At 36.8% G+C, this 27503-nt stretch overlaps 1 protein-coding gene across 1 annotated transcript in view; it reads left to right on the top strand.

Annotated features, from left to right (window-relative positions):
• Positions 1-27503, top strand: part of REC114 (REC114 meiotic recombination protein) — a 108098-nt gene that overhangs the window by 10554 nt on the left and 70041 nt on the right. The window contains exon 2 of the mRNA XM_045899734.2: positions 9766-9855. Within this exon, the coding sequence (XP_045755690.1) occupies positions 9766-9855 (90 nt within the window). The remainder of the gene's footprint in view (positions 1-9765; positions 9856-27503) is intronic.

The following is a 27503-nucleotide window of genomic DNA, read 5'->3' as shown; positions in this document are numbered from 1 at the left end:
ATGGAAGCCTCTTGTAAAACTTTTTGTTACAAAGAAATTAAAACATAATCAAAGATACATAAAATAATATAGTAAACCCACATGTATGTGTCACCAGCTTCAATAGTCATCAGCTCATGACCAGTCTGGTTTCATCTATATCCTATCCATGTCCATTGTGTTATTTTGAAGGAAATCTCAAGTAGCATACCATTTATCAATTATTTCAGTTATCTCTAAAAGGTAAGGACTTAAAAAAAATCATAATACCATTTTTGCCCTAAAAAGTTCCTTAATATTATCAAATATTCTAATAGTTTCTTAAATGTCATAACTCTGTCAGCAGGACCATCCATTGTGATTGGTGTATCTTTTAATCTTTACGTTTTCTTTGTTATGTTTCCCTGACCCACCTCTCTCCCTTCCTTGCAATTTGTTGAAAAACAAAAACAAAAAACAGGTTCTACAGAGTTTCTGACTGTGGGTTTTGCTGACTGCATCTCTGTGGTGCAGTTAATATGATCCTTTGGTCTCTGTATTTCTTGTGAATTGATAGTTGAAGCTAGAAGTGTGATCAAGTTCAGGTTGGGTTTTTTTGTTTTTGTTTTTTCGGCAAGAGTACTTAAAGGGGGTTTGGTTTTCTTTCTGTTGGAAGTATGTGGTACCTGTTTATTTCTCTTTGTGATGTTGCAGTTATAGAGCCTAGAGCCTAGAGCCGTTAATTAGGAGTTGCAAAAGGTGATATCCTAATTTTATCATTTTTTCTTCATTTATTATTTGGAATAGAAAAATACTTCATATTCTTTATAGAAGTAAAGAAAAAGTTCTTCATATAGGCTAGAGTTTACATGGTGATTGGTTTGTGTAGGAGAGGTAGGATATATGCTTAATTCTTTGCCTTCATTTACCACTTAAAATTTTTTTTTTAGAATCCCCTAGTGCTAGAGCGTGACTTTTTTATTTTTAAGACTGGAAACTTTTAAGGTCTTCGTCTATCCTTTCAATTCAGAATTTTTTGGGGATGTGTCTAGTATGTTGATTTCCTTCCACCCCCCGACCATCAATGCCTGGAACTTGAACCCCTTGTATCTTCTGTTTCATGCCTTTCTGCAATCATGGGATAGTTCCTGTTTGTTGAATTATTGCCTTTCCTCAGTCTCTTTCTCCCTCTCCACTTTAGCTGTTATCATTAACATTTGTTCTGAATCTGAATCTTTGCTCCACATTTATCTTATCTTACACACATGAGTTCTTCCTCTTTGTAGTTTTGCTCTGTGTTTCTAAATATTTCTACTTGCTTTTTCAGACCATTAATTTGGTTTCAACAATGTCCATCTAGTTCTTCAATTAAGCTATTGAGTTTTTTCTTAGTTTTTGTATTTATAAGGCATATATTTAGCTCTAAGACTCTGCTTAAGTGTTCTTAATTATATATATTATAATTATGTATGTGTGTATATATTTGTTTGTTTGTTTGTTTGTTCAGGCTGTTGTGCATCTCCTTGGACAGTTTTGTTCCACTAGGAGCCACCTATTCTGGGTTTTCTGTTTGTTCTTCATTACTTTAGCCTACTGGGCATATTGTTATTTTCCTCTGTCTAACTTACGCTTCTTTTTACCCTGTGGCTCAAATCCAACAGTGAATATATATCTTAAGTGGTAAATGTTGGGAGGTACATGAGTCTCAGCCTTCTGGGCCTTCTGTAAAGTAGTAGGAAGGACTTAGGTAAGTAAGTTGTCCATCTCCATTGTGACTTCTTAGAGGCTGGGAGACCAGTAGGAATTTCAGAATACACAGGCTGGTATTGCTCTTTTTCTTGGGGGTCTACCAGTTTCTAGTGAGGTTCTTTCCCAAGAACTGGGACATTCCTATCTTTGTCCTAGGGTTCTTTGCTCAGAGGAGGGCCTCCTTTCTCTTGGGGGTGGAGAAATTATGCCACCTCTTTTTATCTGGATCCTAAGACCTCAGCCCATCCTTCTGGCCCATTTGGATGCTGATGTTTAACAACTGCTCAAGGAGAGGTAATTGGTATTTGGTTTGGATTTGGGAAGGGAAGACTGCAAGGATGCAAACTACCATTTTTCCTAACCTCCTTGGAAGTCTCTAATTAGACATTTTCAGAGTGTATGAGCATACTATAAAAATCTTTTAGATGAAGGATTGCAACAAATACCTGAAAAATAGTAAGTATTGAATTCCCAGATATCTGGTTAACCCTCTAATGCCTTCAAGTCTTTGCTCAAGCCTCACCTTCTCAATATGCCTACCCAGACCACCCCATTTATATATAATTTTCATGCCCTGTCTTCACACTCCTGTTCCCCTTACCCTGCTTTATTGTTTCCCTACCTTCCGTACTTTCCTACATACTAGATTATTTATTTATTTATTATGTTTACTTATTACTTACTTATTATTATGTTAAATGATGTGCCTAGAGCATTTGACACCCAGAATAGATAACTTTTTAACACTCTACTCCCCTAAATGATGACATTATTTTCATAAAATTTCCACAAATGAAACTATTCATTTATTATGTAGATAGTAAACTCCTTTATTTAGCTTCACTATTATAATCATAGCAGTAAAATAAATAATAAAAGGGAAATACACACTATAGTATAAGGCAGGAGAAAAGCACAACTCTTTAGCCAATTGTTTTTACATCTAGTTAACTTCTGAACTTTGATTCTTTGCTTAGAGGCTGATATTTTATGTAATTAATTACCCACAAACTAACAAGTGATTAAAAAACCTGAATTGCCAACGGTACAATTTAGGCAACTAATGATAAAATTACTGTTTTATTCTCTTTTTTGTTCTTTAGTTTGAAACAATAATTTTAAAATAATGTTAAAGGTACTGTTCAAGTTCAGTAAAATATTTTGAGTGTGAACTAAAATTTGCACTTAAAAACATTCCATCTTGTTGCTTGTGCTCTTGTTTCATTGTTTAAAATTTTAAACACAAATAGGGGCACCTGGGTGGCTCAGTCGTTAAGCGTCTGCCTTCGGCTCAGGTCGTGATCCCAGGGTCCTGGGATCGAGCCCCGCATCGAGTCCCGCATCGGGCTCCCCGCTCCGTGGGAAGCCTGCTTCTCCCTCTCCCACTCCCCCTGCTTGTGTTCCCTCTCTCGCTGTGTCTCTCTCTGTCAAATAAAAAAAAAAAATAATAAAATAAAATAAAATTTTAAACACAAATATAAATACCAACAAGTCCCATAAAATGACAGCATTGGAGTAACTCAAATCTGTTTGTCTTCACAATCCCTATGCTATCATGGTTTATTTTGAATCTAGTTTAAATGCAGAAGAATGTAGTACCGCAGGCTTGGAGTGAACTGCATCCTAAGAAAGGGTTGGAGACAAGAACTTTACATTAAGCAAACTTGAAGTATGTCAAATCTTTGTGGGCTATTCTTGAAACAAATGTATGTGGTTAAGTATACATATATGTGGGCCAATGTTATAATTGGGAATTTCCCAAATCAATGTTTAAAAAAAGTTTATTAAAGAATAAATAATAAAAATCTGATAATTTGAAGCTTACAATGTTTTATTCAAACTTACCAGTAACTGTAGCAGTTGTTTAGAATTAAGATCAACAAAAGACTTTTTCAGGGAGAGGTAGTTTATCAGTGACATTGGTTAGAATTGTGGGCACATGGTGGTAGTAAAAATCAGATTGCTTGTTAGTCTGTTTAACTATTGAATATAAATTCTCGACAAAGCATTCCCTTATTGCCTGAACCAGGATTGACTGCTCTCAACATCCCACCCTTAGAGTGCCACTAGTTATATTTGTTTACTGTACTCTATACTCTTGCCCTACATCCTATCCCCCATTAGCTCCATGAGGGCAGCTAATATTTTGTTCAATTATGTATCCCATCTAAAAAAAATGCTTGGCATCTAGTAGGTGCTCAATAAATATTTGTTGAATGAACAAATGAATGAATGCAGCTCAAGGTCAGGGATATTCCTTTCTATGTTTTTTTCCTTTCCCAAATATTTATAAGAAAAATCACTATATAAGTGGGTACTTGGTTAATGTTAACTGACTGAAATGCTTGATATGTGGTGTCTTTAATCTGTACAAGAGAATTTAGAATTTTGATTATTGCTGCTATAACCAATTGCCACAAACTTAGTGGCTTAAGACAACTCAAACTTACTAGCTTATAGTTCTGGCAGTCAGAAGCCTGAAAGAGGTCTTAATAGGGCTAAAATCAAGGTGTCAGCAGAGCTGCATTCCTTCCGGAGTCTCTGGGGGAGAATGTTTGTTGCCTGTTCAGCCTCTAGAGGCTACCTGAATTCCTTGCCTTGTACTACTGCCTTCTGTCTTCAAAGCAGTCACATTTCCTTCTCTGGTTCTTCTGCCTCCCTCTTTTCCTTGTAAGAACCCTTGTGATTATATTGGGCTCACCTGGATAATCCAGGATACTCTCCCATCTCAAGATCCTTAACCTGAATTACCTCTGCAAAGTCCCCTTTGCCACGTAAGATACATCCACAGGTTCCAGGGTTTAGGACATGGAAATCTGTGAGGGACCATTATTCTGCCTACCTCAGCATCTTACCAATACTAAATGTTCCTATCCATGAACAAAATATCTCTCTCCATATATTTATGTGACCTTAAATTTCTGTCAATTTTCAGTGTGCAGATCTTTCACTTTTTTGTCATATTTATCCCTAAGTCTTTCATATTTTTGATGCTGTTATAAATTTTGATATTTTTAAAATTTCAAATTCTAATCATTCTTTACTAGTTTGTATAAATTTAGTTTTCATTTATTGCTTTTGTATCCTGCAACCTTTCTAAAATTCATTTATTCTAGGAAAATCAGTTGGATTTTCTACATAAATGATCATGTTGTCTGAATTAAGATGGTTTTACTTCTTTCTTTCTTTTATTTCTTTTTCTTGCCTGATTACAATGGTTAGAACCTCCAGGATAATGTTGATAGGCGTGGTGAGAGCTAACATTGTTGTCTTGTTCTTTATCTTAGAGAGAAAGCTTTCAGTCTTTCCTGCTAACCATAGGTTTTTTATAGATGCCCTTCATCAGCTCGAGGAAGTTCCTTCTATTCCTGGTTTGCTGAGTTTATAAATCAGCAGTGGGTGTTGGTTTTTGTCAAATCCTTTTTCTATATTTTCTCATTATTGAGGTGATTATATGGTTTTCTTTTTTAGAATATTAACATGGTGGATTATATTCAGTTCAGAATACTTCCTAATTTCTCTTTTAATTTCTTATTTACCCATGGGTTATTTAGAAGTGTATTACTTCATTTCAGAATACTTGGGGATTTTTTTTCAGAGATCTGTCTGTTACTGATTTTTAATTTAATTTTAATTTTAAGAGAACATACTTAAACATTTACTAAGACTTGTTTTATGTCTCAGAATTTTGTCTATCTTGGTAAATGCTCTGTATATACTTGAGAAGAATGTGTATTTTGCTGGTATTGGGTGAAGTGTTCTATAAATGTCAATGAGGTTATGTTGGTTGATACTGTTGTTCAAATCTATACATTTACTGATTTTCCATGTACTTGCTCCATCAATTATTGAGAGAGGGGTATTGACATCTCTGACTATAATTGTGGATTTGTCTATTTCCTCCTACAGTTCTATCAATTATTGCTTCATGTATTTTTAAGTTCTATCTTTGGGGACAGAAATGTTTAGGATAATTATGTCTCTTGATTAACCTACCCTTTTATCACTATGAAATGACCTTCTTTATACCTTTTGATACTCTTGCCTAATGTTCATATAGATACTACAACATTTTTTTGACTAGTATTCGCATGGTATATATTTTTCCCAGTCTTTTGTTTTTAACCTGTTCATATTTTTATATTTAAAATGCATTTCTTATAGGCAGCATATAGTCAGTTGCACCTTATCTTTTTGTCCTATTGTCAGATTGCCTTTTATTGGGGGTATTTAAGCCATTTACACTTAATGCAATCATTGATAGCGTTGGGCATAAAGTCTATAATTTTACTATTTGTTTTGTATTTGTCCCATCTGTTCTTTGTTCCCTATTTATTCTTATTCTGCCTTTCAGAGTAAGTGAGTATTGTTTATAATTCCATTTATCAATTACCTTTTAAAGAAGATAGATAAACAGATAACAAGTAAATATAAAGTAACAAAAGTGGGAAGAACTATGGAGGAAAGCAAACCTGGAAAAAGGAATAGGAGCAATCTGGTTTGGGTAATCAGAGGGACTGGTGGCAGGTTTTAGTAGGATGGTCAGGAAGGTGTTACCTGAAAAGATGACATTTAAGCAAAGACCTGAAGAAAATGAAGGAGTGAGTCATGTGAATCTAAGAGAAGAGAGTTTCAGATAAAACAGGATTAATAAAAGCCCTGAGGTTTGTCATGAATTTGCCTCGTGGGTTCAAGGAGCAGCAAGGAGGCCATGTGGATGGAGCAGAGTACACAAGGGGGTAATGAGAGCAGAGGGGCAACGGAGGCTGAGTTGTGGAGTGCTTTGCATGAGTTTCTGAATGAGATGCTGGGCTTTGAGCTGCAGGGCTTTGAGCTGGAAATGACATGATCTAACTTAGGTTTAAAAGATCACTCTAGGAGTGCCTGGGTGGCTCAGTCGTTAGGCGTCTGCCTTCAGCTTGGGTCATGATCCCAGAGTCCTGGGATCGAGCCCCACATCGGGCTCCCTGCTTGGCGGGGAGCCTGCTTCTCCCCTCCCTCGCTCCCCCTGCTTGTGTTCCTGCTCTCGCTATCTCTCTCTCTGTCAAATAAATAAATAAAATCTTAAAAAAAAAAAAAGATCACTCTAGCTACTATATTGAGAATAAACTGTGTGGGGAGGGGAGCAAGAACACAAAGGGAAAGCCAGTGAGGAGGTTATCATGATAATCCAAGCAGAGATGATAACTTAGATCATACCTGTGAGAAATGGTTAGATTCTGAGTATTTTGAAGATAGACATGAAGGATGTGCTAATGGATTGGATATGGGTATGAGGAAAGGAGAGGGTTCAATGATTCCACAGCTGGCCTAAGGAAATGGAAAGACAGAATTATATTCTCTGATGTGGAAACTGTGGGAGTCAAATGCCTACAACAGCCTGGCATATGGTGGGTGCTTTGTATTGGGAAAGGCAGGCTTGTTCATGCAGTCTTTCAGCCCCTTTTGGCCACAACCGTAAGAATGGGCCTGAAGCCCAGAACACTTCCTTTACCTAGAGATAGAGTCCTCAGAGCCTGTGCTCCTTTGTTCTGCTTATGTATCATATGGCACCTGGCCAGCCCCACTGCTGTGTCTGTCCCATTGGGGGAGGGAATGGGGTCCTTCTGCTGCAGCACAAGAGTGGGGAGCACAGGCCAACCGCTCTGTGTGGCTGCCAAGAGGGACCTGCTCTCTCCCATGCAGGGGCAACTGACCACTACTGATGCCAATCTTACTCTCTTTCTTCCCTATGTGAGTAAAGTGCTGTTCATTCAGTGCTTGACTGTGTTGTGTTTTCCACAGTGACTCCAGTACCAAGATGCAGTGGGCAGAAATGTTTGGATTTCTACTCCTAGTGATAGGCAACAGATGTCACTTGCTCGAGACTTTGTAAATAGTGAAGGAATAAATGAATGAATGGGAACGTTTGGACTTCAAGTTAGGGGCTGTTAATTTTGAAATGACTATTGGGCCTTTAAGTGGAAATCATGAGTGGGCAATTAGATGTAGCAGTTTGGAGACTTTGGAGAGCAGAGGAGAAGTCTGCTGGGATTCTCATGGAAGTCATTAGTTACCACTTGAAAAAAATTATATATAAAATAATTTGGAAAGAATTGGTGTCTCCATAATGAGTGTTTCTAGCCAACAAAAGACATATATAAAAATGTTCATAACAACATTATTTGTGGTCGACCTAAACTGGACAATATTATTCATCAACAAAAGAATGAAACAGTAAATTGTGGTGTTGTCGTCGAACGGTATTCTATAGTACTGAAAACCAATGAACTTAGGTATGTGCAACAACACTGATGAAGCCAGACAGAAAGTAATTCTTTCTATATGATTCCATGCACACAAATAAAGCTGAACTATGGTGTTAGAAGTCAGGCTACCTTAGGGGGAGGAGAGAGCAAGGAGTGACTGGGAGATAGCACTAGGGTACCTTCTGGAAGGCTGGCAGGGTTTTCTCTTACTTCACCTGGGTCGTGATTTTTATGCGTTTGTTTTATCATCGTTCATTGAATTGTACATTTAAGTGTTGGATACTTTTTGGGATATTTTTGGGATATATAGTACATTCCTAAAAAAATAAACTGTCATGGTAACATATTGCCTCTCAAAGAATTTGTTGACCAGGCTCTAGTTTTGAAAGCTGTGTTTGACTCCTAGCTATCCTTGTGATTTTAAGTGGTCATGAAGCATTCAAGATAATCCCTTTAAACTGTGGCAGGAAGAATAGCATACAAATAACTGAGTTCCTAATGCTGGAAAAGAGGTGGAGTAATAACCACTGAAGTGCAGAGTTTAGCATACCTTTCTTGACACCTAAAATACCATTTGTTTTTTGTTTTTTTTTTAAGGTTAGAATTTAAAGTGAATTAGAGAAAACTCAGTAGGAAATCTTAAGTTTAAATATAGCATTAAAGCTGTAAACCCCACATATGAAACTATGAAAACATCATTTATCAAATGAATGTAGTGACCTTATAAAGATATACTTGAGGGACGCCTGGGTGGCTCAGTTGGTTGAGCAACTGCCTTCAGCTCAGGTCATGATCCTGGAGTCCTGGGATCGAGCCCCACATTGGGCTCCCCACTCAGCGGGGAGTCTGCTTCTCCCTCTGACCCTCCCCTCTCTCATGCTCTCTCTCTCCCTCTCTCATTCTGTCCCTCAAATAAAAAAAAAAAAGATATACTTGAGTTAGGTATGTATTCATTGTTTTGAGCTTTGAGCATGGAGGTGAATCCATAATTTCATTTTATTGTTTATACAAGGATGTTTGCATTTCAGTATATTAAAGCCACCTATATATACAGGGTGGTCACTTAAGACCCAGATCCTACTCTTCTATATCTATCAATCATGTGCTCTTTGATATTTTGATTTCATTGCCTCAACTCCCCTTTGAAACTATAGGCCAAATCTAACAAGATAAAATATAATGAGATAAATGCAAGGTCTTACATTTAGGTCCAGATAAAGAATGTGAAAGTATGATTTACCAACATAAGTGATGAAGTTTCAGGAGGTTTTACTGATATCAGATCATTCTTCAAATGAGACTAGCCCCTCAGAGGTTAATGTGATTGTAGGCTGTACTACAAGTAATGGGAGATAGACCACATCCAGCACATTATGGTCAGTTTGGGGCACCATATTTTAAGAGTGACATTGACAAATTAAAGCTCATCCAAAGGAAAGCATCAGGCTTTGAGATGTTGTAAAAATGGATTTATATGACTAAAGAAACTAGGACTCTGAAGTCTCACAGCAACCATGTAAGGCATTATCCCCATTTTACAGAAAGGAAACTGAGGCTCAAAGATAATTAATGACTTATTAAAATGTTACTGAAAAGTGGTTAGCTCAGGGCCCACATCTCTTTATTTTTAAACTAGTATTCTTTTCATTTCAGAATATTTGTTTTAGTAATATACTAAGTGAATGATTACAGATTAAATGGAAGGAAAGGGAACGTTCTGAGCAGGAAGATCAGTGTGAGAAGATATTATACATTTACTAGTATTACAGAAATGTATTGTCTTATCCACATTTCTTTCTTCTTTTTCAAGGTTTTTGACTCTAGTGAAGAATCTGGGTATCTTGTTCTCACCATCGTTATATCAGGTCATTTCTTCATTTCCCAAGGACAGACACTGCTGGTAGGTTTTTATGCCTATAGTTTAATATGCAAATGTATTTCTTTATCTTTGTAGCTTTACGTTAATTTTTGTACCCTCAAGCTTCTTCAGGGTCGCAGAAATTCATCAGGTTCAACAAATTAAGCATTGATCAAATGTTTTGTAGCAGTGGGAAATACAAAAATATACTGAATATTGCCTGGCTGAAATGGGTTTATGGTTCTGTTTTGGGAGTCAAAGTGGATCAAAGGATTGAGATTAACCAGTATTATAAAGGATTCTTAACTGGGGGAAATTGGGTTGAGACAGGCTAAATTTATAGAGAAATGTGTGGAGGGTTTTTCAGAGAGGGTAGAGAACATAAGCAGAGGGACAGATTTGAGGAAGTACCTAGAAGAAAACTTGAAGCATGCTATTAACTTACATAGCCCTCTATAAAACTAATTTTATAAAGGTGCATTTGTTCTTTATTATGAACATGTACACACACATATTGTAGGAAATTTTTGAAATGAAGAAGTAAATAAAGGAGAAAATAACAGTCATTTTGCTTGAAAGTTTAGGTTTGAATTGGTATTTAGAAACAAAATGAAAAAACAAGACAACTTCCAGTCAAAGAATTACAAAAGAAAGAAATGGGAGGGAAGAGTATTACATCATTTACCTGTGAATAATATCTATATAGACATAATAAATTCAACATAGTCATAATTTATTCACTTAACATATTTATTGAGCAATTACTATGTGCTAGGCATTGTTCTAGATGCTAGGGATGTAGCAGTAAACAGCAAAGACATAAATCCTTATCATTGCGGAATGTCATCATTCTGGTGGGGAAAAACATCATGAACAAATACACCAAATATATTTAAAAGATATGAATTTTTGGTGAATCCCTTACACATTCTATTAGGATGGCAGCATCCCATAGTTGTACATTGCGATGATTCATTTCTCCACTTATATGGATTATAGCCTTATCCTTGAATGTGGAGTGACTTGCAAGGTCCTCTTTGTGTTCCTTGTGATTTTTAAAACTACAGCAATGGTTGTATCATTTTTGCTTTATTTGCCACTGTTAGGGCTTGTATTAGTTGCAGAAGATAAGATGTCTTCTTCAGCGTCAAATGAAGAATATTCCAGATGGTGGCCTGGGGGGATGCCTAGGCCACAGCTAGTTCTCCTCTGTTAATATTGTGAGTCTTTGCTGAATGATGACATTAAGGCAATTTGGCTTCCTTAGACATAGGGGGCCACCCTGTGTTTTGTCTGCTCCATCTGTTTGTACTAATGGTAAATGTTGTTACAAACTGATAAGAGGTTTCTTTGTATCATATGTGAAATGATTTTTGCAATGCAGTTACAAAACTAAATTTATCAAATTCCAAAGACCCACTACTGAGAAATACAATGGTAACCCTGCAGTTTGTTGCGTGTTGCATGTACATATATACCTTATATATTGGATAATACATTTGTAAAAAAATTCTAAGTAGGGTCCACACCCAATATGAGGCTTAAACTCATGACCCGGAAATCAAGAGTCCTGTGCTGTACTGACTGAGCCAGCAAGGCGCCCCTATTGGATGATACTTTTTAAAAATCTTTATTAAATGCTTTTTAAAACTCGGTTTTATTGAGGTATAATTTACATAAAATCATTAATATTCAGTGTTCAATTTGATGTGTTCTTGTTTTTGAGAGAGAGAGTGCACACATGCACTCAAGCAGGGAGGGGGAGGGGCACAGGGAGAGAGAGAATCTTAAGCAGGCTCCACGACCAACATGGAGTCTGATGCAGGGCTCAGTCTCACAATCCTGAGGTCATGACCTGAGCCAGAATCAAGAGTTGGATGCTTAACCAGCTGAGCTACCCAGGTGCCCCTGATGTGTTTTGATAAATGAATATAGTCATGTAACCATCTCTACGATGATGATGTAGAACATTCCAATTAACCCCAGAAGTTTCCTTGAACCCCTTTGTAGTCAGTCCCTCCTGCCTACCCTCGGATCTGCTTTCTCTTGCCATTGTTTTCCTTTTCTAAAATTTCATACGAATGAAATCCTATAATATGTAGTCTTTTGTGTTTGGCTTTTCCACTTAGCATAATGCTTTTGAATTCATATTACTCATTCCTTTTCATTACTGAATAGTATTTACTTGTCTATGTAACCACATTAGCTTATCCATTCACCTTTTGATAGACATTTGGGTTATTTCCATTTTTTTGGTTACTGTGAATGATGCTGGTATAATAACCATTTGTATACAGGCCTTCGTATGAACGTATGTTTTCATTTTTCTTTGATAAATTCCCAAGAGAGGAACTGTCACTGGGTCATATGGTACATCTGTGTTTTTAAGAAACTACACAGCTGGTTTTCAAAGTGGCATTCCCATAAACAGTGTATGGAGGGTCCTGTTGTTTCATGTCCTTACCAACACTTGGTTTTGTCAGTCTTCTTAAGTTTAACTATTCTAATGGGTGTCTAGGGGCATCTCATGGTAGTTTTAATTTGCATTCCCATAGTGACTAGTGACATTGAACAACTTTTTGTGTGTTGACAGATACCTTGGAGATACTGCAGGTTAATTACTAAACCATATAATAAAATGAGTATCACAACGTGGTGAATCGAATGCATGTTTTGGTTCCCAGTGTATATATGTTAGGTTTACACTACACTGTAGTCTATCAAGTGTGCCATAGCGTTATGTTTAAAAAAAACAGAAGACAACATTCATTAATTAACATACCTTAATTAAGAAATACCCTATGGCTGGGGTGCCGGGGTGGCTCAGTCGGTTAAGCATCTGCCTTCGGCTCAGGTCATGATCCCAGGGTCCTGGGATCGAGCCCCACGTCAGGCTCCCTGCTCGGCAAGAAGCCTGCTTCTCCCTCTCGTACTCCCTCTGCTTGTGTTCCCTCTCTTGCTGTCTCTCTCTCTCTCTGTCAAATAAATAAATAAAATCTTAAAAAAAAAAAAAAAGAAATATTCTATGGCTAAAAAATGCTAACCACCATCTGAGTTTTCAGTGAGTCATATTCTTTTTGCGGGTGGTGGGTCTTGCCTCAGTGATGCTGGCTGCTGACAGATCTGGGTGGTAATTGCTGAAGCTTGGGGTGGCTGTGGCAATTTCTTAAAATAAGACAGCAGTGAACTTCCGTTGCACTGATGGACTCTTCCTTTTACCAACAACTTCTCTGCAGCATGTGATGCCATTTGATAGCATTTTCTCCACAGTAGGACTCCTTTCAGAATTGGAGCCGATCTTCTCAAACCCTGCTGCTGCTCTATCAACTAAGCTTATGTCATATTCTAAATCCCTTGTTATCATTTCAACAGTCTGCACAGCATCTTCCCCAGGAGCAGTTTCCATCTCAAGAAACCACCTTCTTTGCTCACCCATAAGAAGCAAATCCTTATCTGTCAGAGTTTTATCGTGAGATTGCTGCAATTCAGTCCCATCTTCAGGCTCCACTTCTAGTTCTCTTGCTATTTCTACCACATCTTGCAGTTACTTCCTTCAATCAAGTCTGGAACCCCTCAAAGTCCTCCATGAGGGTTGGACCACTTCTTCCAAACTCCTATTAATGTTGGTATTTTGACCATGAATCAGAAATGTTCTTAATGGCATCTAGAATGGTGAATCCCTTCTAGAAGGCTTTCAATTTACTTTGCTCAGATCTATCAGAGGAATCTCTGTCTAAGGCAGCTATGGCTTTATGAAATGTATTTTCTTAAACAAGACTTGAAACTCAAAATGATTCCTTGATCTATGGGCTGCAGAATGGCTGTTGTGCTGGCAGGCATGAAGACAACATTCATCTCATTGTACTTATCCATCAGAGCTCTTAAGTGACCAGGTGCATTGTCAATGAGCAGTAATATTCTAAAAGTATTTTTTTTCTGAGTAGTTGGTCTCAACAGTGGGTTTAAAATATTCAGTAAACCATGTTGTAAAAAGATGCGCTGTCATCCAGACTTTGTTGTTCTATTTATAGAACCAGGCAAAGTAGCTTTACCATAATTCTGAAGGGCCCTAGGATTTTTGGAATGCTAAATGAGCATTGACTTCAACTTCAAGTCACCAGCTGCATTAGCCCTTAATAGGAGAGCCAGCCTGTCCTTTGAAGCTTTGAGGCCAGGCATTGACTTCTCCTCTTTAGCTATGAGAGTCTGACATGGCATCTTCTCCTAATAGAAGGCTGTTTCATCTACATTGAAAATCTGTTGTTTAGTGTAGCCACCTTCATTATTATCTGCTTCATTATTATCTATTATAACTTGCTGCTTCACCTTGCACTTTTATGTCATGGAGACGGCTTCTTCCCTTACGCCTCCTGAACCAACCTGCAACCTGTGCTGGCTTCAGACTTTTCTTCTGCGGCTTCCTCACCTCTCTCAGCCTTCACAGAATTAAAGAGAGTTAGGGCCTTGCTCTGGATTAGGCTTTGGCTTAAGGGAATATTGTGTCTGGTTTGATCTTCTATCCAGGCTGCTAAAACTTTCTCCATATCAGCAAGAAGACTGTTTTGCTTTCGAATCATTCATGTGTTCACTGGAGTAGGAGTAGCACTGTTAATTTCTTTCAAGAACTTTTCCTTTGCATTCACAACCTGGCTGACTTGTTTGGTGCAAGAGGCCTAGCTTTCAGCCTATCCCTGCTTTCAACATGCCTTCCTCACTAAACTTAATCAATTCTAGCTTTTGATTCAAAGTGAGAGACATGTAACTCTTTCTTTCATGTGAACACTTAGAGGCCATTTCTTTTTTTTAAGATTTTATTTATTTATTTGTCAGAGAGAGCGTGCACACACAAGCAGGGGGAGGAGCATGGCAGGGGAAGAAGCAGGCTCCCGACTGCGCAAGGAGCCCTATGTGGGACTCAGTCCCAGGACCCTGGGATCGTAACCTGAGCTGAAGGCAGAGGCTTAACCTACGGAGCCACCCAGGCGCCCCTAGAGGCCATTTCATTGTGGCCATTTCATACTTGGCCTAATTTCAATATTGTTGTATCTTAGGGAATAGGGAGGCCCAAGGAGAGGGAGAGAGTTGGGGGAACGGCTGGTCAGCAGAGCAGTCAGACCACACACAACATTTATTAGTTTGCTGTCTTAGATGGGTGTGGCTCATGACTCCCCCAAACAATTACAGTAGTAATATCAAAGATGACTGATCACAGATCACCCTAAGAAATTCAGTAATAATGAAATAATTTGAAATATGTGAGAATTACCAAAATGTGACAAAAGGCATGAAGTGAGCAAATGCTGTTGAAAAAATGGCACCAATAGATTTGCTTTGCACAGGCTTGCCACAAATCTATTTGTAGGCACAGTATATGAGAAGCACAAAAGCTAAGGATTGCACAAAGTGCGATAAAATGACATATTCTTGTGTTTTCCTGTATTTGCTGTTTTTATGTCTTACTAGTGTAGCGCCTGTTTATATCTTTTAATCATTTTTAATTGGAGTTGTCTTTTTATATTTGAATTATAAAAGTTCTTCTAATTACAACTCTTTTATCAGAAATATGTTTTGCAACTATATCTCTCAGTCTGTGGCTTATCTTTTGGTTTCTTATCAGTCTTTTAAAGAGCAGAAGCCTAAAATTTTGATGAAGTCCCTTTTTTTCTTTATGGTTCATGCTTTTTTATGCTGTTTTAGAAATTTTTGTCAACTCCAAGATTGCAATAATATTTTTTCTGTTTTCTTCTGGAAATTTTGAAGTTTTAACTCTTACATTTAGGCCTATGGTCCATTATGAATTTTTAGTATTATTTAATAACACTAATACTATTTTGTATAGAGCCCCTTCTTCCCCTCAATTAAGGCAATGTGATATTGAGAAAAATTACTATATTATGAAATATGATCATGGATCTTAGGGAATCTACTTCTGGAACCATTGAGTTAATTTTTAATGTGTGGTAAGAGTTAAGGGTCTGGGGTAATTTTTTTGCAGATAGAATGTTCCAGCACCATTTGTTGAAAAGGCTAGCCTTTTCTCATTGAATTACCTTGGTACCTTTATGAAAATCAATTTGGTATATATGTGTGGGTGTATTTCTGGACTCTCTTTTCTGTTCTTATTGACCTATATGTCTGTCCTTACTCCAGGAAGAGACTGTCTTGATTACTTCAGCTTTGTTGTAATTTTTGAAGCAGGTAGTATAATTCCTCCAAATTTGTTCTTCTTCAAAGTTGTTCTGGCTGTTTTAGGTTATTTGCATTTCCATATAAATTTTAGAATCAGCTTTCCTACCCCAAAAAAACCCTGCTGGGGTTTTGACTGTGATTACTTTGAATCTGTGAATCATTTGGGGGGAAATTGACATCTTAATGTTGAGTCTTCTGACCTGTGAACATGTTATAATTATTTATATCCATCATTCCATTTACTTACATACTTTTCCTCAGCAGTGTTTTGAAGTTTTCACAATAGATCTTGCACATATTTAACTAAATTTATCCACAAATACGTCACAGTTCTTACATTATTGTAAATAGAATTTTATAAATCTCAATGTCTAATAGTTTGTTGCTAGTGTGTAGAAACACAACTGACTTTCTTTTCACATTGACCTTGTATTCTCTGATATTGCTACACTCATTAGTTCTATAGTTTTTATAGAATATTCCATATAGATGATCTGTTGTCTATGAATACAGTTTTACATTCTTTTCCATCTGTCTTCTCTCCCCTGCCTCCCTTCCTTCTTTTCCCCCAGATGACACTCACTAGGACATCCTTTACAATGTTGAATAGAAATGGTGAGAGTTGATATCCTTGCCTGATCCTGATCTTAGGAAAAAGCAGTCTATTCACCAATAAGTATAATGTTAGCACTGAGGTTTTTGTAGATACCCTTTACAAGACTGAGGAAGTTCCCTTCTGTTCTAGTTTGCTGAGAATTTTAATCATGAATAAGAGTTGAATTTTGTTGAATGCTTTTTCTGTATTTATTGAGATGAATTTCCTTTTTTTTTTGTTTTAGTCCTGTTGATGTAATACATTTTTTAAAGATCTTATTGAATCTACCTTTATTGCAGGAGTATTTGATTTTTAAAATAATGTACATGTGATTAAAAGTGATTAAAAATAATAATGCATTAAAAAATGTACCCCCTAAATTAAAGAACAGTTTTTGTCAGTTCATACAATTTATTCACAGTATTTTCTGGGTTCCACAAGAACCAACATATAGAAGAGCAAACACATTTGGAATTATAACACATTTTAATTGCAATTTTATATTGGTATTACATTTACACACCCTCCCCCCTCATGCAAATCTGGGTTGTGATATATTTTTAGAATTTTTCCCATAAAAGGTAGGGACATGACAGCTATGGAAAGTTTTAGCCACTTCCGTTTTAGTAAGAGAATCCAGTTGTTGGCATGGATTAAAATGTGCTATATTTGTACTATCAAATCTTTGTGGACGCTGTACAAACCCCTAAAAAAGTCATTTATTTCAGAGAAACTGATGGCTAGGGCCCAGTAACAGTTCCCTCTGTGATCTGTTTTTGTAGAAATCCAAACAGGTCAATAGGCTTTGTTTGGGCTTTTTCCTTGGACCTGGCAGCTATTTAAACATAATTTCTCTTAAACTTCATATTTCTTTGATTGTCCCCTCCTATTGAGGCCCATGGGAACTTAATGTTTCAGATTATAAACTTAGCTAGGTGTCCAGTAATACCATGGGTTTCCATTGTGCTTGTTCAGTTAGCAGCTGTACTCATGTGATGATGTCATTGCCGGAGGGCTCCATGCATACCCACCACTGGGCCATTCTCTTGTTATTTCTTGTGGAGGGTTAGTATGGCAAGAAGGCGGGGAGACCTTTGCTCCATCCTCAGTTTACCTTGGACTTGAGTTCAACTGGTTTCCCCTTTCTGGTCTTGGCATTTTGGGCTTTTAAAATTTGTTTTTAATTGTGGTAAAATACACATAACATAAAACTTACCATTTTAATTATTTTTAAGTGTACAGTCCACTGGTATTAAGTACATTCACATTATTGTGCAGCCATCACCATCACCCATCTCCAGAAGCCTTTTCATCTTGCAAAACTGAAACTCTATACCCATTAAATAGTGGCTTCCCATTTCCAGCCCAGCACCTGGCAACAACCATTCTACTTTCTAACTCTATGAATGTAACTAGGCACCGCATACAAGTGGAATCATATAGTATTTGTATCCTATTGGATCCTATAATAATTCTATCTTAATTTTTGAGGAACTGCGGTACTTTTTTCTGCAGTGGATACACTATTTTACACTCCCACTAACACTGCACAAGGGTTGCAATTTCTCCACTAATGTTTGTTATTTTGTTGTTGTTTCTTTAGTTAAGGTATCACTGATACAACATTATATTAGTTTCAGGTGTATAGCATAATGCTAAATGATCACCACAACCGTCTACTTAATATGTCACCTTATGTATATGTTGCAAAAAAATATTTTTTCTTGTGATGAGAACTTACAAGATTTACTCTCTTAGCAACTATCAAATATGCAATATAGTATTATTAACTGTAGTCACCATGGTATACATTACATCTCCATGACTTATTTATTTTACAACTAGAATTTTGTACCTTTTACCCCCTTCACTTATCCCTCCCTACCCACCCACCCCCCACCGCTGCCACCCCCAACAGTATCTACTTCTGGCAACCACCAGTCTGTTCTCTGTATCAAGTGAGCTTGTTTTTTTGGTTTTTGGTTTTTGTTCGTAGATTCCACATATAAGTGAGGTCACATGGTATTTGTCTTTCTCTGTCAGACTTATTTCACTTAGCATAATGTCCTCTAGGTACATCCGTGTTATTGCAAATGACAGGATTCTTTTTTATGGCTGAATAATAGCCCATTGTTTGCATGTGTGTGTGTGTGTGTGTGAGAGAGAGAGAGAGAGAGAGAGAGGGACATTTTCTTCATCCATTCATCCACTGAATGGACATTTAGGGTGTTTCCATATGTTGGCTATTGTAAATAATGATGCAGTAAACATGGGGTGCATGTATCTTCATTTTCTTCAGATAAAATAGCCAGAGTAGAATTGCTGGATCATATGGTAGTTCTAGTTTTAATTTTTTGAGGAAACTCCACAGTGTTTTCCATAGAGACTGTGTCAGTTTACATTCCCACCAACAGTGCACAAAAATTCCCTTTTCTTCATATTGTTGCCAACACTTGTAATTTCTTGTCTTTTTGATAATCACCATTTTAACAGGTGTAAGGTGATATTTCACTGTGGTTTTCATTTGCATGGTATATGATCCTTCTAATGTGTTGTTGAACTTGATTTGCTAATATTTTGCTGAGGATTTTTGCATATATTTTTATCATAAATGTGTTATTAGCTGATAATTTTCTTTTCTTGTGGCATCCTTGTCTGATTTTGGTATCAGGGTAATGCTGGCCTCATAAAATGGGTTTAGAAGCATTCCCTCTCTTTCTGTTTTTTTTTTTTTTTTTTTTTTTAAGAGTTTGAGAAGGATTGGTAGTAATTCTTTTTTGAATGTTTGGTAGAATTCACCAGTGAAGCTGACTGCTCCTGGACTTTCCTCTTTGGGGAGGTTTTGATTATTGATTCAGTCTCTTTACTAGTAGTTCATCTGTTCAGATTTTCTCTTTCTTCATGATTCAGTCTTGGTAGGTTGTATGTTTCTAAGAATTTATCCATTTCTTCTAGGTTGTCAAATTTGGTGGCATATTATTGTTCATAGTAGGCTCGTGATTCTTTGTATTTCTCTGATATCAGTCATAAAGTCTCCTCTTTTATTTCTGATTTTATTTATTTGAGTCCTCTCTTTTTTCTTGGTGAGTCTAGCTGAGTGTTTGTCAATTTTGTATATCTTTTCAAAGAACCAGCTCTTAGTTTCATGATCTTTTCTGTTATTTTACCCTCTATTTCTTATGTTTTTTTTTTTTTTTAATAGTAGCCATCATAATGGTTGTGAGGTTGTATCTCACTGTGGTTTGATTTGCATTCACTAATTATTAGGGATGTTGAACATCTTTTCATGTGCTTTTTGGCAATTTGTATATCTTCGTAGAGAAATACCTGTTCAAGTCTGCATATTTTCTGATCGGGTTTTCTTATTGTTGTTGAGTTGTAGGATTGAGAGCTTGTTGTTGTTGTTATTGAAGTATAATATCTCTCCACACATTTAACGCACGCACACACACACACACACTCTCTCTCTCTCTCTAACACACACACACACACACACACACACAGAGCAGCTGATAAATGCAGCTTCTTTTTTACTAGGTCTCATGTGATTTCCTTTTTCTCCCTTGTTTCTTCTTTCAGCGTGAGTAAGTATAGGCTGATATAGACTGAGCACTGTTGAGCCCTTTTTAGAGTGGGGACATGGAAGAATGGCTTCTGTAGGGCACAGTGTTCTGCACCTTGCTGTACCCTCACCCAGTCACCATTAAGTGTTTAAGATTGCTCCTGCCTCTGCTCAGCCCTACTTGGCTCCTCCCCTCCTGGTGCTGGAGCTCCTGATCAGAGTGCATTTATAATCCTTCACTGAGACATCGTCTGTTTTCTCTTTCTCAAACCCTTTTTTTAAAAGTATAGAATTCATAACTCCTTTTGAGATACTATCTCTAAAGTTAAAAACATATTCTATATATAATTGTAAATGTATAAAAATCCACCTTTTATCAGCATCTCCCTTCTCAAGCTAGATGTTGCAGAAACCAAAATGCTAAAGATAGCCAAATGGGGGAAATTATTTCCTAAGACTTTAGCCTCTCCTTTTTATCTCACTTGGTTCTGATCCAGCACGAGTGTCTTCACCTAAATAAAACTATGTCTGAAACACAGGAGCTAAATGGTCTTGAGACCATTTTAATTCTATCTTCTTGGGAAACATGGGTCATCCTGGAAATGATGGAGTTCGTTTTGTTTTGTTTTCCTTTTAACTTTTCATGCCCAGACCAAATATTCTTCAAAAAGAAATAGTCTTACTGTTTACCAGTGGAAATATTATATGCCTATTTAAGTGAACTCTGGAAACTTCAAACACTTCACTTTAACCCATTTAGTTTAAAAAATATTTGTTCAAATCACAGTCTCAGCTTAAGAATCATCTGAGAGGAAAGACTTAGCACAGAGTTTTAAAAGCAAGTTATTCACACAGTTAAATTCTTTAAATTAGAACCAGCCTTTTCTTTGGCCACCTTTTCAAGAAGGGTCAAGAAAGACAGAGCTCTTCATAACTTTATTATCACCCCTTCCCACATTTAAAACCATTGGATCAATTATATCACTTTTTTGGTCTTTTCGCTCTCCTCCAGAGAGAATTGGGTAAGCAAGAGTTAAGGCATTTCGCTGCTCTATTTTTATACTTTCCCACATCTAAATGAACTTCAGTGCCTATGCAGTACTGGCCTGAAAAGTTGCTGACTACCCATCTAAGAGGCATGTGAAGGGCGTCCTCCACCGTACCTCCCGTCTCCCTGTGCTGCCTTTGGGAACCTCTGACCATCCCCACCTTCATTAGTGAGACATCCGTGACTTACACATTGGACTCTCTTCTTGCCTTTCCTCTCTTAAAGTATCCATTGAGCTCAACTTGTCAGTAAGTAAGAGAACAGTCTGTGAACTCCACTCTTAGGACTACTCCAGAAAAAACAACTCACACAGCTGCTGCAATTTCTGTCATCTCCTCCCAGACTTCCTCAGGCCCCATTCCCTTACTTACCTTCCCAACACTCCTTCCAGTTCCAACTCGTTTAACAAGGGTGGTGGTGTGTCTGTGCCAGTCTCACTTCTGATGCCAACGGATGCATTTCAGGTGGGTGGAAGGAGAAGGCATACTCATACACAGTGGAGTTATAGTTCCTTGCTTAATTGGCAACAGGAATAGAATCTTACTAGGAGTGAGGTGATCACACATGACTGCAGTAGATACAGTGAATCTCAGCAGAGTCTCCCTCTCTCTCTTATCTGATGACACTGGTTTTTGCCAGGCTCTAGAAAAACTCACTTTTTGCTAAGCCACAGCCTTTTATATGTGAGACTTAACGTTACCATTCCAGAAAAATGTATCAGCTTCTGATTAAGGGAATGTTAACAAGCATTGGATTCACATCTGCATCTTTTCTAAGATTGAAAGTTGTCAGTGCTCAGGTGCTTCTGCGAGCTTTTCAGCATTCTAGAAATCCACAGTGTCTTTCACATTTTCTGTTGGGAGACTGGGGTTTTGTTGTTGGTGTTATTGGCATTTTCTTTCTAGAGTAAGTGCCATTTTCTTTCTAGAGTAAGAATATTAAATCTTTGAATGCATGCTGAAATCTTTTTTTTTTCTTGATTTGTCATTGGCTTTTTTGAAAATAATTTTATTTGGGGTATAACTTACAATAAAATGTACTCATTGAGTTTGTGGAGTTTTGATAAATGTATACAACTGTATAAAGTACCATCACAAGCATGATATGGAACTTTTCTCTTACCCCCCAAAATTCCCCCATGCCCACCCATTCCCAGGCAACCACTTTCTTTCTGCTCTGCTTTCTATCACTGCAGGTTAGTTTTGCCTTTGCTAACAATTGATAGAAATAGAATTATGTAGTATGTACTCTTTCTTTTACACAGCTTAATGTTTTCGAGACTTGTCCCTGTTGTGTGTATCATGTTCTCTTTTATTGCTGAATAGAATTTCATTTTAGGAATGTACCTCAATTTGTTTATCCATTCATCTATTGATGGATTTTTGGATTATTTCCACTTCGGGTCTATTACGACTAAAGCTGCTATGAACATTTGTATACAAATGTTTATGTAAACAGATGTTTTAATTTCTCTTAGGTAATATCTAGGAGTAGAATTGCTGAGTTGCATGGTAAATGAGTATTTAAGTTTATAAGAAACTATTATACTGTTTTTCAAAGTGGTCATACGATTTTGCTTTCCCACCAGCTCTGTTTGATAGTCCATGTTGCTCTACATTCTTGCTAACATTGGTATTGTCCCTTTTTTTATAATTTCAGGTATTCTAGTGTCTTTGTAATGGTATGTCATGTAGTTCAATTGTCATTCCTGAATGACTAATAAAGCATATACGCTTATTGTCCAGGTTAAGAAACAGAATATTTTGGGGCACCTGACTGGGTCAGTCAGAAGAGCACATGACTCTTGATCTTGGGGTTGTGAGTTTGAGCCCCATGTTGGATGTAGAGAATAAATAGATAGATAGATAGATAGATAGATAGGGGCGCCTGGGTGGCTCAGTTGGTTAAGCATCTACCTTCGGCTCGGGTCGTGATCCCGGAGTCTTGGGATCAGGTCCTGCATCAGGCTCCCTGCTCAGCGGGGAGTCTCCTTCTCCCTCTGCCTCTCCCTCCTGCCTGCTTATGCTCATTCTCTCTCAAATAAATAAATAAAATCTTTAAAAAAAAAAATCTTTTTAAAAAAAGGAAACATTTTTTGAAGTATAATTGACATATATACTATATTAGTTTCAGGTGTACAATAAAATGATTCAATATTTGTATATATTATGAAATAACCTCCAAATTAGTCTAGTTGACATCCATCACCATGCATAATTACAAAGATTTTTTCTTGTGATAAGAACTTTTAAGATCTCCTCTTTTTTAGCACTTTCAAATATGCAATACAGTATTATTAACTGTAGTCCCCATGCTGTACATTACATGCCTAAGACTTACTTATTTTACAACTGAAAATTTGTGCCTAAGAAATAGAACATTTTGAACCCCCCAAAACCGCTCATGTTCCTCTCTAGTCATTATTATATATCACCACCCTCCTGAAAGCTAACCACCATTCTGACTCCTAACAGTATAGATTAGTTTTGCTTGTTTTTACACTTTATATAAAATGAATAAATACAAGACTCTTCTATGCCTGGCTTCTTTCACTCATTATTATATTTATGAGACTTGTCCATATTGGGTGCAATTATAGGTTATCCATTCTTGTTTTGTGAATATATCACAATTTACTTATCCATTGTATTATTGATTGGTATTTGGATAATTTCCAGTTTTTCACTATTAGAAATAGTGCTGCTGTGAACACTCTAGTACCTATTTTTGGGTGAACACTTGTATATATTTTTGTTGGGCATATAGGTAGAGGTGGAATGTGTGAGTTATAGGACAGCACTTCTCAAACATTAATGTGCCTATGGTAGTAACCTTGGCTCTTAGTAAATTGCTGATTTTGAATCAGCAGGTTTTGGATGCCATCTGAGATTTTATGTTTCTAACAAACTCCTAGGTTTGCTGTTGCAATTAATGATGCTGTTGCTACTAATCCCTGGACATACTCTGAGGGATATGCCTATGTTCAGCTTTGGTAGATACTGTCAAAGGGTTTTCCAGGGTGATTATGCCCAATTTATGCTCTCATTAATAATGTGTGGGAGTGCTCCACATTCTTGACCCAGTGCTTGGTATTTTCTCTTTATTTTGGCAATTTTGGTAGGTGTGTAGTGATGTCTCATTGTAGTTTTAATTTCTATTTTTCTACCTACTAATGAAATTGTGTACTTTTCCTTATGTTTATTGGTGATCTGGATATCCTCTTTTGTGAATTGTATGTTGAAATCTCGTTTTTCTACTGGGTTATCATTGATGTTGTTTTTCCTTATGCTATTACAGTTCTTATTCTATTACATCTCTTAGTCTTCTTATTCTTTTCTTAATTTTTCTTTTTTTCTTTGAGCTCCCTACTTATTTCTACCTTACTCTTAGCCAAACTTTAGTCTGTTACACAATATCTGATTTGTCATTTCGGTTTCAAAGAACCTGTTTGTTTGTTTTTAATTTTATTACATTTCATGCAAAGCAATTTTAATTAAAATTTACTTCTGTTTCCAGGTTTTTTTCCAAAACTATATGCCTTTTCTGTATCTTGAGTGTTACATTTTTCTTTTTTCTTTTTTGTTGCAGAATGGTGGTTTCATGGGCTCCATACATGTTTTTTTTCCTCTTCCTCCATCTGTTCCCCCCTTCCCATTCTTTTTCTCCTCTTCTTCCTCTTCCTCCTTCTCTTCCTCTTTCTCCTCCTTTTTTCTATTTTATTAATCCTTATGCTTGGAGAAGTCTCATCTAGGGCCTGTGGTGGATTCATTTGCAATAACCTCACTGTCCTTGGATACTAATAGATTTTCCTTTCAAATATTACAGAACTGACCTGGTTGATAGAAATTACATTTCTGTTCATATACCCAGAAGCCTGAGAGGAGTGGGTTGGGAGCCTGTCCTAACAGGGAGTGATGTCTCTGTCTTAATTTCTTCTATGAGGAATGAGACTCATTCAGAAGCTATGAGGCTAGCTTTTGCTAGCCACAAGACCAATTTTATACTATAGTTATTCATCCACTTTCCTAGTATATCTGCCCACTGTTTCTGGGAGAAATTGCTAGATTTCCTAAACCATCATTTAATATATTTCAGTATATATCCTGGGGTATAGCTGTTTCCAGTGTTCTTGATTGGTAGTGGTAAAACCTATTTCACATGAACGGTTTCTTATTTTTTTTCCTATCGCGTACCCTTTCCCTAGCTCTTGCCCATCTCATTAATGCTGTTTTTGCCAGTATCTCCTCCACTCTCTCTCCAGCTCACAGCACTCCTTTCTCAGGAGGGTAAGTCACTAGTTGGCTCTTGACATCTTTCTTCCATTCCAGATTCATCTTTCCATGTCTTTCAGAAAGTCTCCAACAGTTTTGTGATAGGAATGGCAGCCATTCCTAGTTTCTAGCATTGGTGTAGTTGTCTCTTATTTTAGATTTGTTTTGGCATTTTAATTGTGATGGGATGAAGGTGTTGAGTTTAATGCCTCTATTCAAGATGTTATCATACCTGGAAGTATAAAAACCTTTTAGATAATTTTTTATTTTTTCCCACTAAAATACCTTATTCCACCAAAATGTACCTTTTCTAACCATAGAGTAAAACACATAGAGTTAAAGTCTTGGAATTTTCTGTGAGGTTTGGTTGTTCATGGTATCTCAGATGAGGTTATGTTAGCAATTGGGTGATAGTCTATCAGTGGACTGGAATATCCAAATATAAATCAAGAACATTTCTGTACCCGAAAGTACTTCACTGACTATAGTGGGTCAGACAAATGAGGCACTCTAAATGGGTGATCTTTGACCTAAGCCTGCGCTACTTTGTTATACTAAGTGTTTTGTGATGAGTGACTGTATATATCTAGCTTTACTGATAAGGTAATGGCTCTGATAGGGGATTTAAGAGCTTATCTAGCCTGCTTTGCTTTTAAAACTATAATTATACTTTTGTTCTGTTGGACTTCAGTGGGGCCTTTCTATGTATTTCTTGTCCTTTCTTTAGAGACTAATTCTTGACAATAACTTGTAAAAAAGCTTCTATTTTTATTTAGTATGAAAAATCGTAAGCATGTGAAGCCAGTAATACTGATCATTTCCTTTCTTCTTGTTATCTTTTTTCTTTAAAGTGCATCATAACTTTGGAATGATGCTTTGAAAAGATAGTAGCTACTCACAAAGAGTAATTTTGACACTAGAAACCCAAATGCCCTCCCCACCCTTCATTTCCGAACATCTTGCAGTCAAATATATTTGCCAGATTTTGTAGATTGTGTCTTTATTTTTAAAGCTCCCATTTAATTTATCAGACTTGTAGTTTGGAAGAAAAAGTGCCTCTCTGGGGCTGAATTCTGATTGGTTCTTATTTCATATATTGAAAGTTATCTCAGCAGTTATCTGTGATGTGTTTTATCCTCAATGTCATGACTCAAAAAAAAAAAAAAACAACATTGTGAATACCATAGTCTTAAATTTTTTTACAGTGCAAATATTAAAAAAAAGTTTTCATCTCTTCCTGTTTTTGACTGCAACAAATTAATTCTTGGTTTAATTTACATTCCTCTTTAGTGTCTTATCAAATGACATGGCATGAGTTCAGTCACATGGTACTCAACCAGGCTTCTAGATTCCTTCTCTGGTTAAGAGGTTATAGAATTTAGAGTCTTTCTGAAAACACATCGTTGGTATAAGATTTTTTTCCCCTGCAGTATTCAAGCCTACATGAGTTTTGATTGGATCAGCTTTACTTGGGTTGTTTTAAAATAGTAAATCTTTTACTATTATTAGAGAAAAGCCTTTTTTTTTTTTTTGTATAGTTAATCATTAACAAAGAGGAAGTGAGCAGATTTTACTTTGACTGTTATTAAACTCTTTTTAAACCTTTAAAGTAATTTAATACTTCTGAATGTTTAGTTCTTCAGAGGCGCTTACTGAGGATACAAAATTAACTTCAAACAAAGAAAGTGCAATTCCAAGTGCTGTGGTTTAGATTATAAGCACCAGCACCATAATTTTTTTTTTTTAACTTGTTATTTGGAAATAATTTCAGACTTAACCCAAAAGGTTGCAAAAATAATACAAGGAATACCTTTCACCACATACCTTTCACTCACCTTCTCCAAATGTTAACATTTAGCATAGAACAATGATCAAAACCAGGAATTCTGGTCTGACACAATACCATCAACTTAATCTGCAGACTTTATTTTGATTTTACCAGTTGTTCCACTGTCCTTTTGCTGGCCCAGGATCTAACCTAGGATCCCACACTGCATTTAGTTGTCATGTCTCCTTGAGCTTCTT

The sequence above is a fragment of the Mirounga angustirostris genome, unplaced genomic scaffold, assembly GCF_029215605.1.
Source record: "Mirounga angustirostris isolate CCGP_5_RB_7025 unplaced genomic scaffold, mMirAng1.0.hap1 SCAF_9, whole genome shotgun sequence".
NCBI lineage: Eukaryota > Metazoa > Chordata > Mammalia > Carnivora > Phocidae > Mirounga > Mirounga angustirostris.
This window is presented reverse-complemented; position numbering and strand designations above follow the sequence as displayed.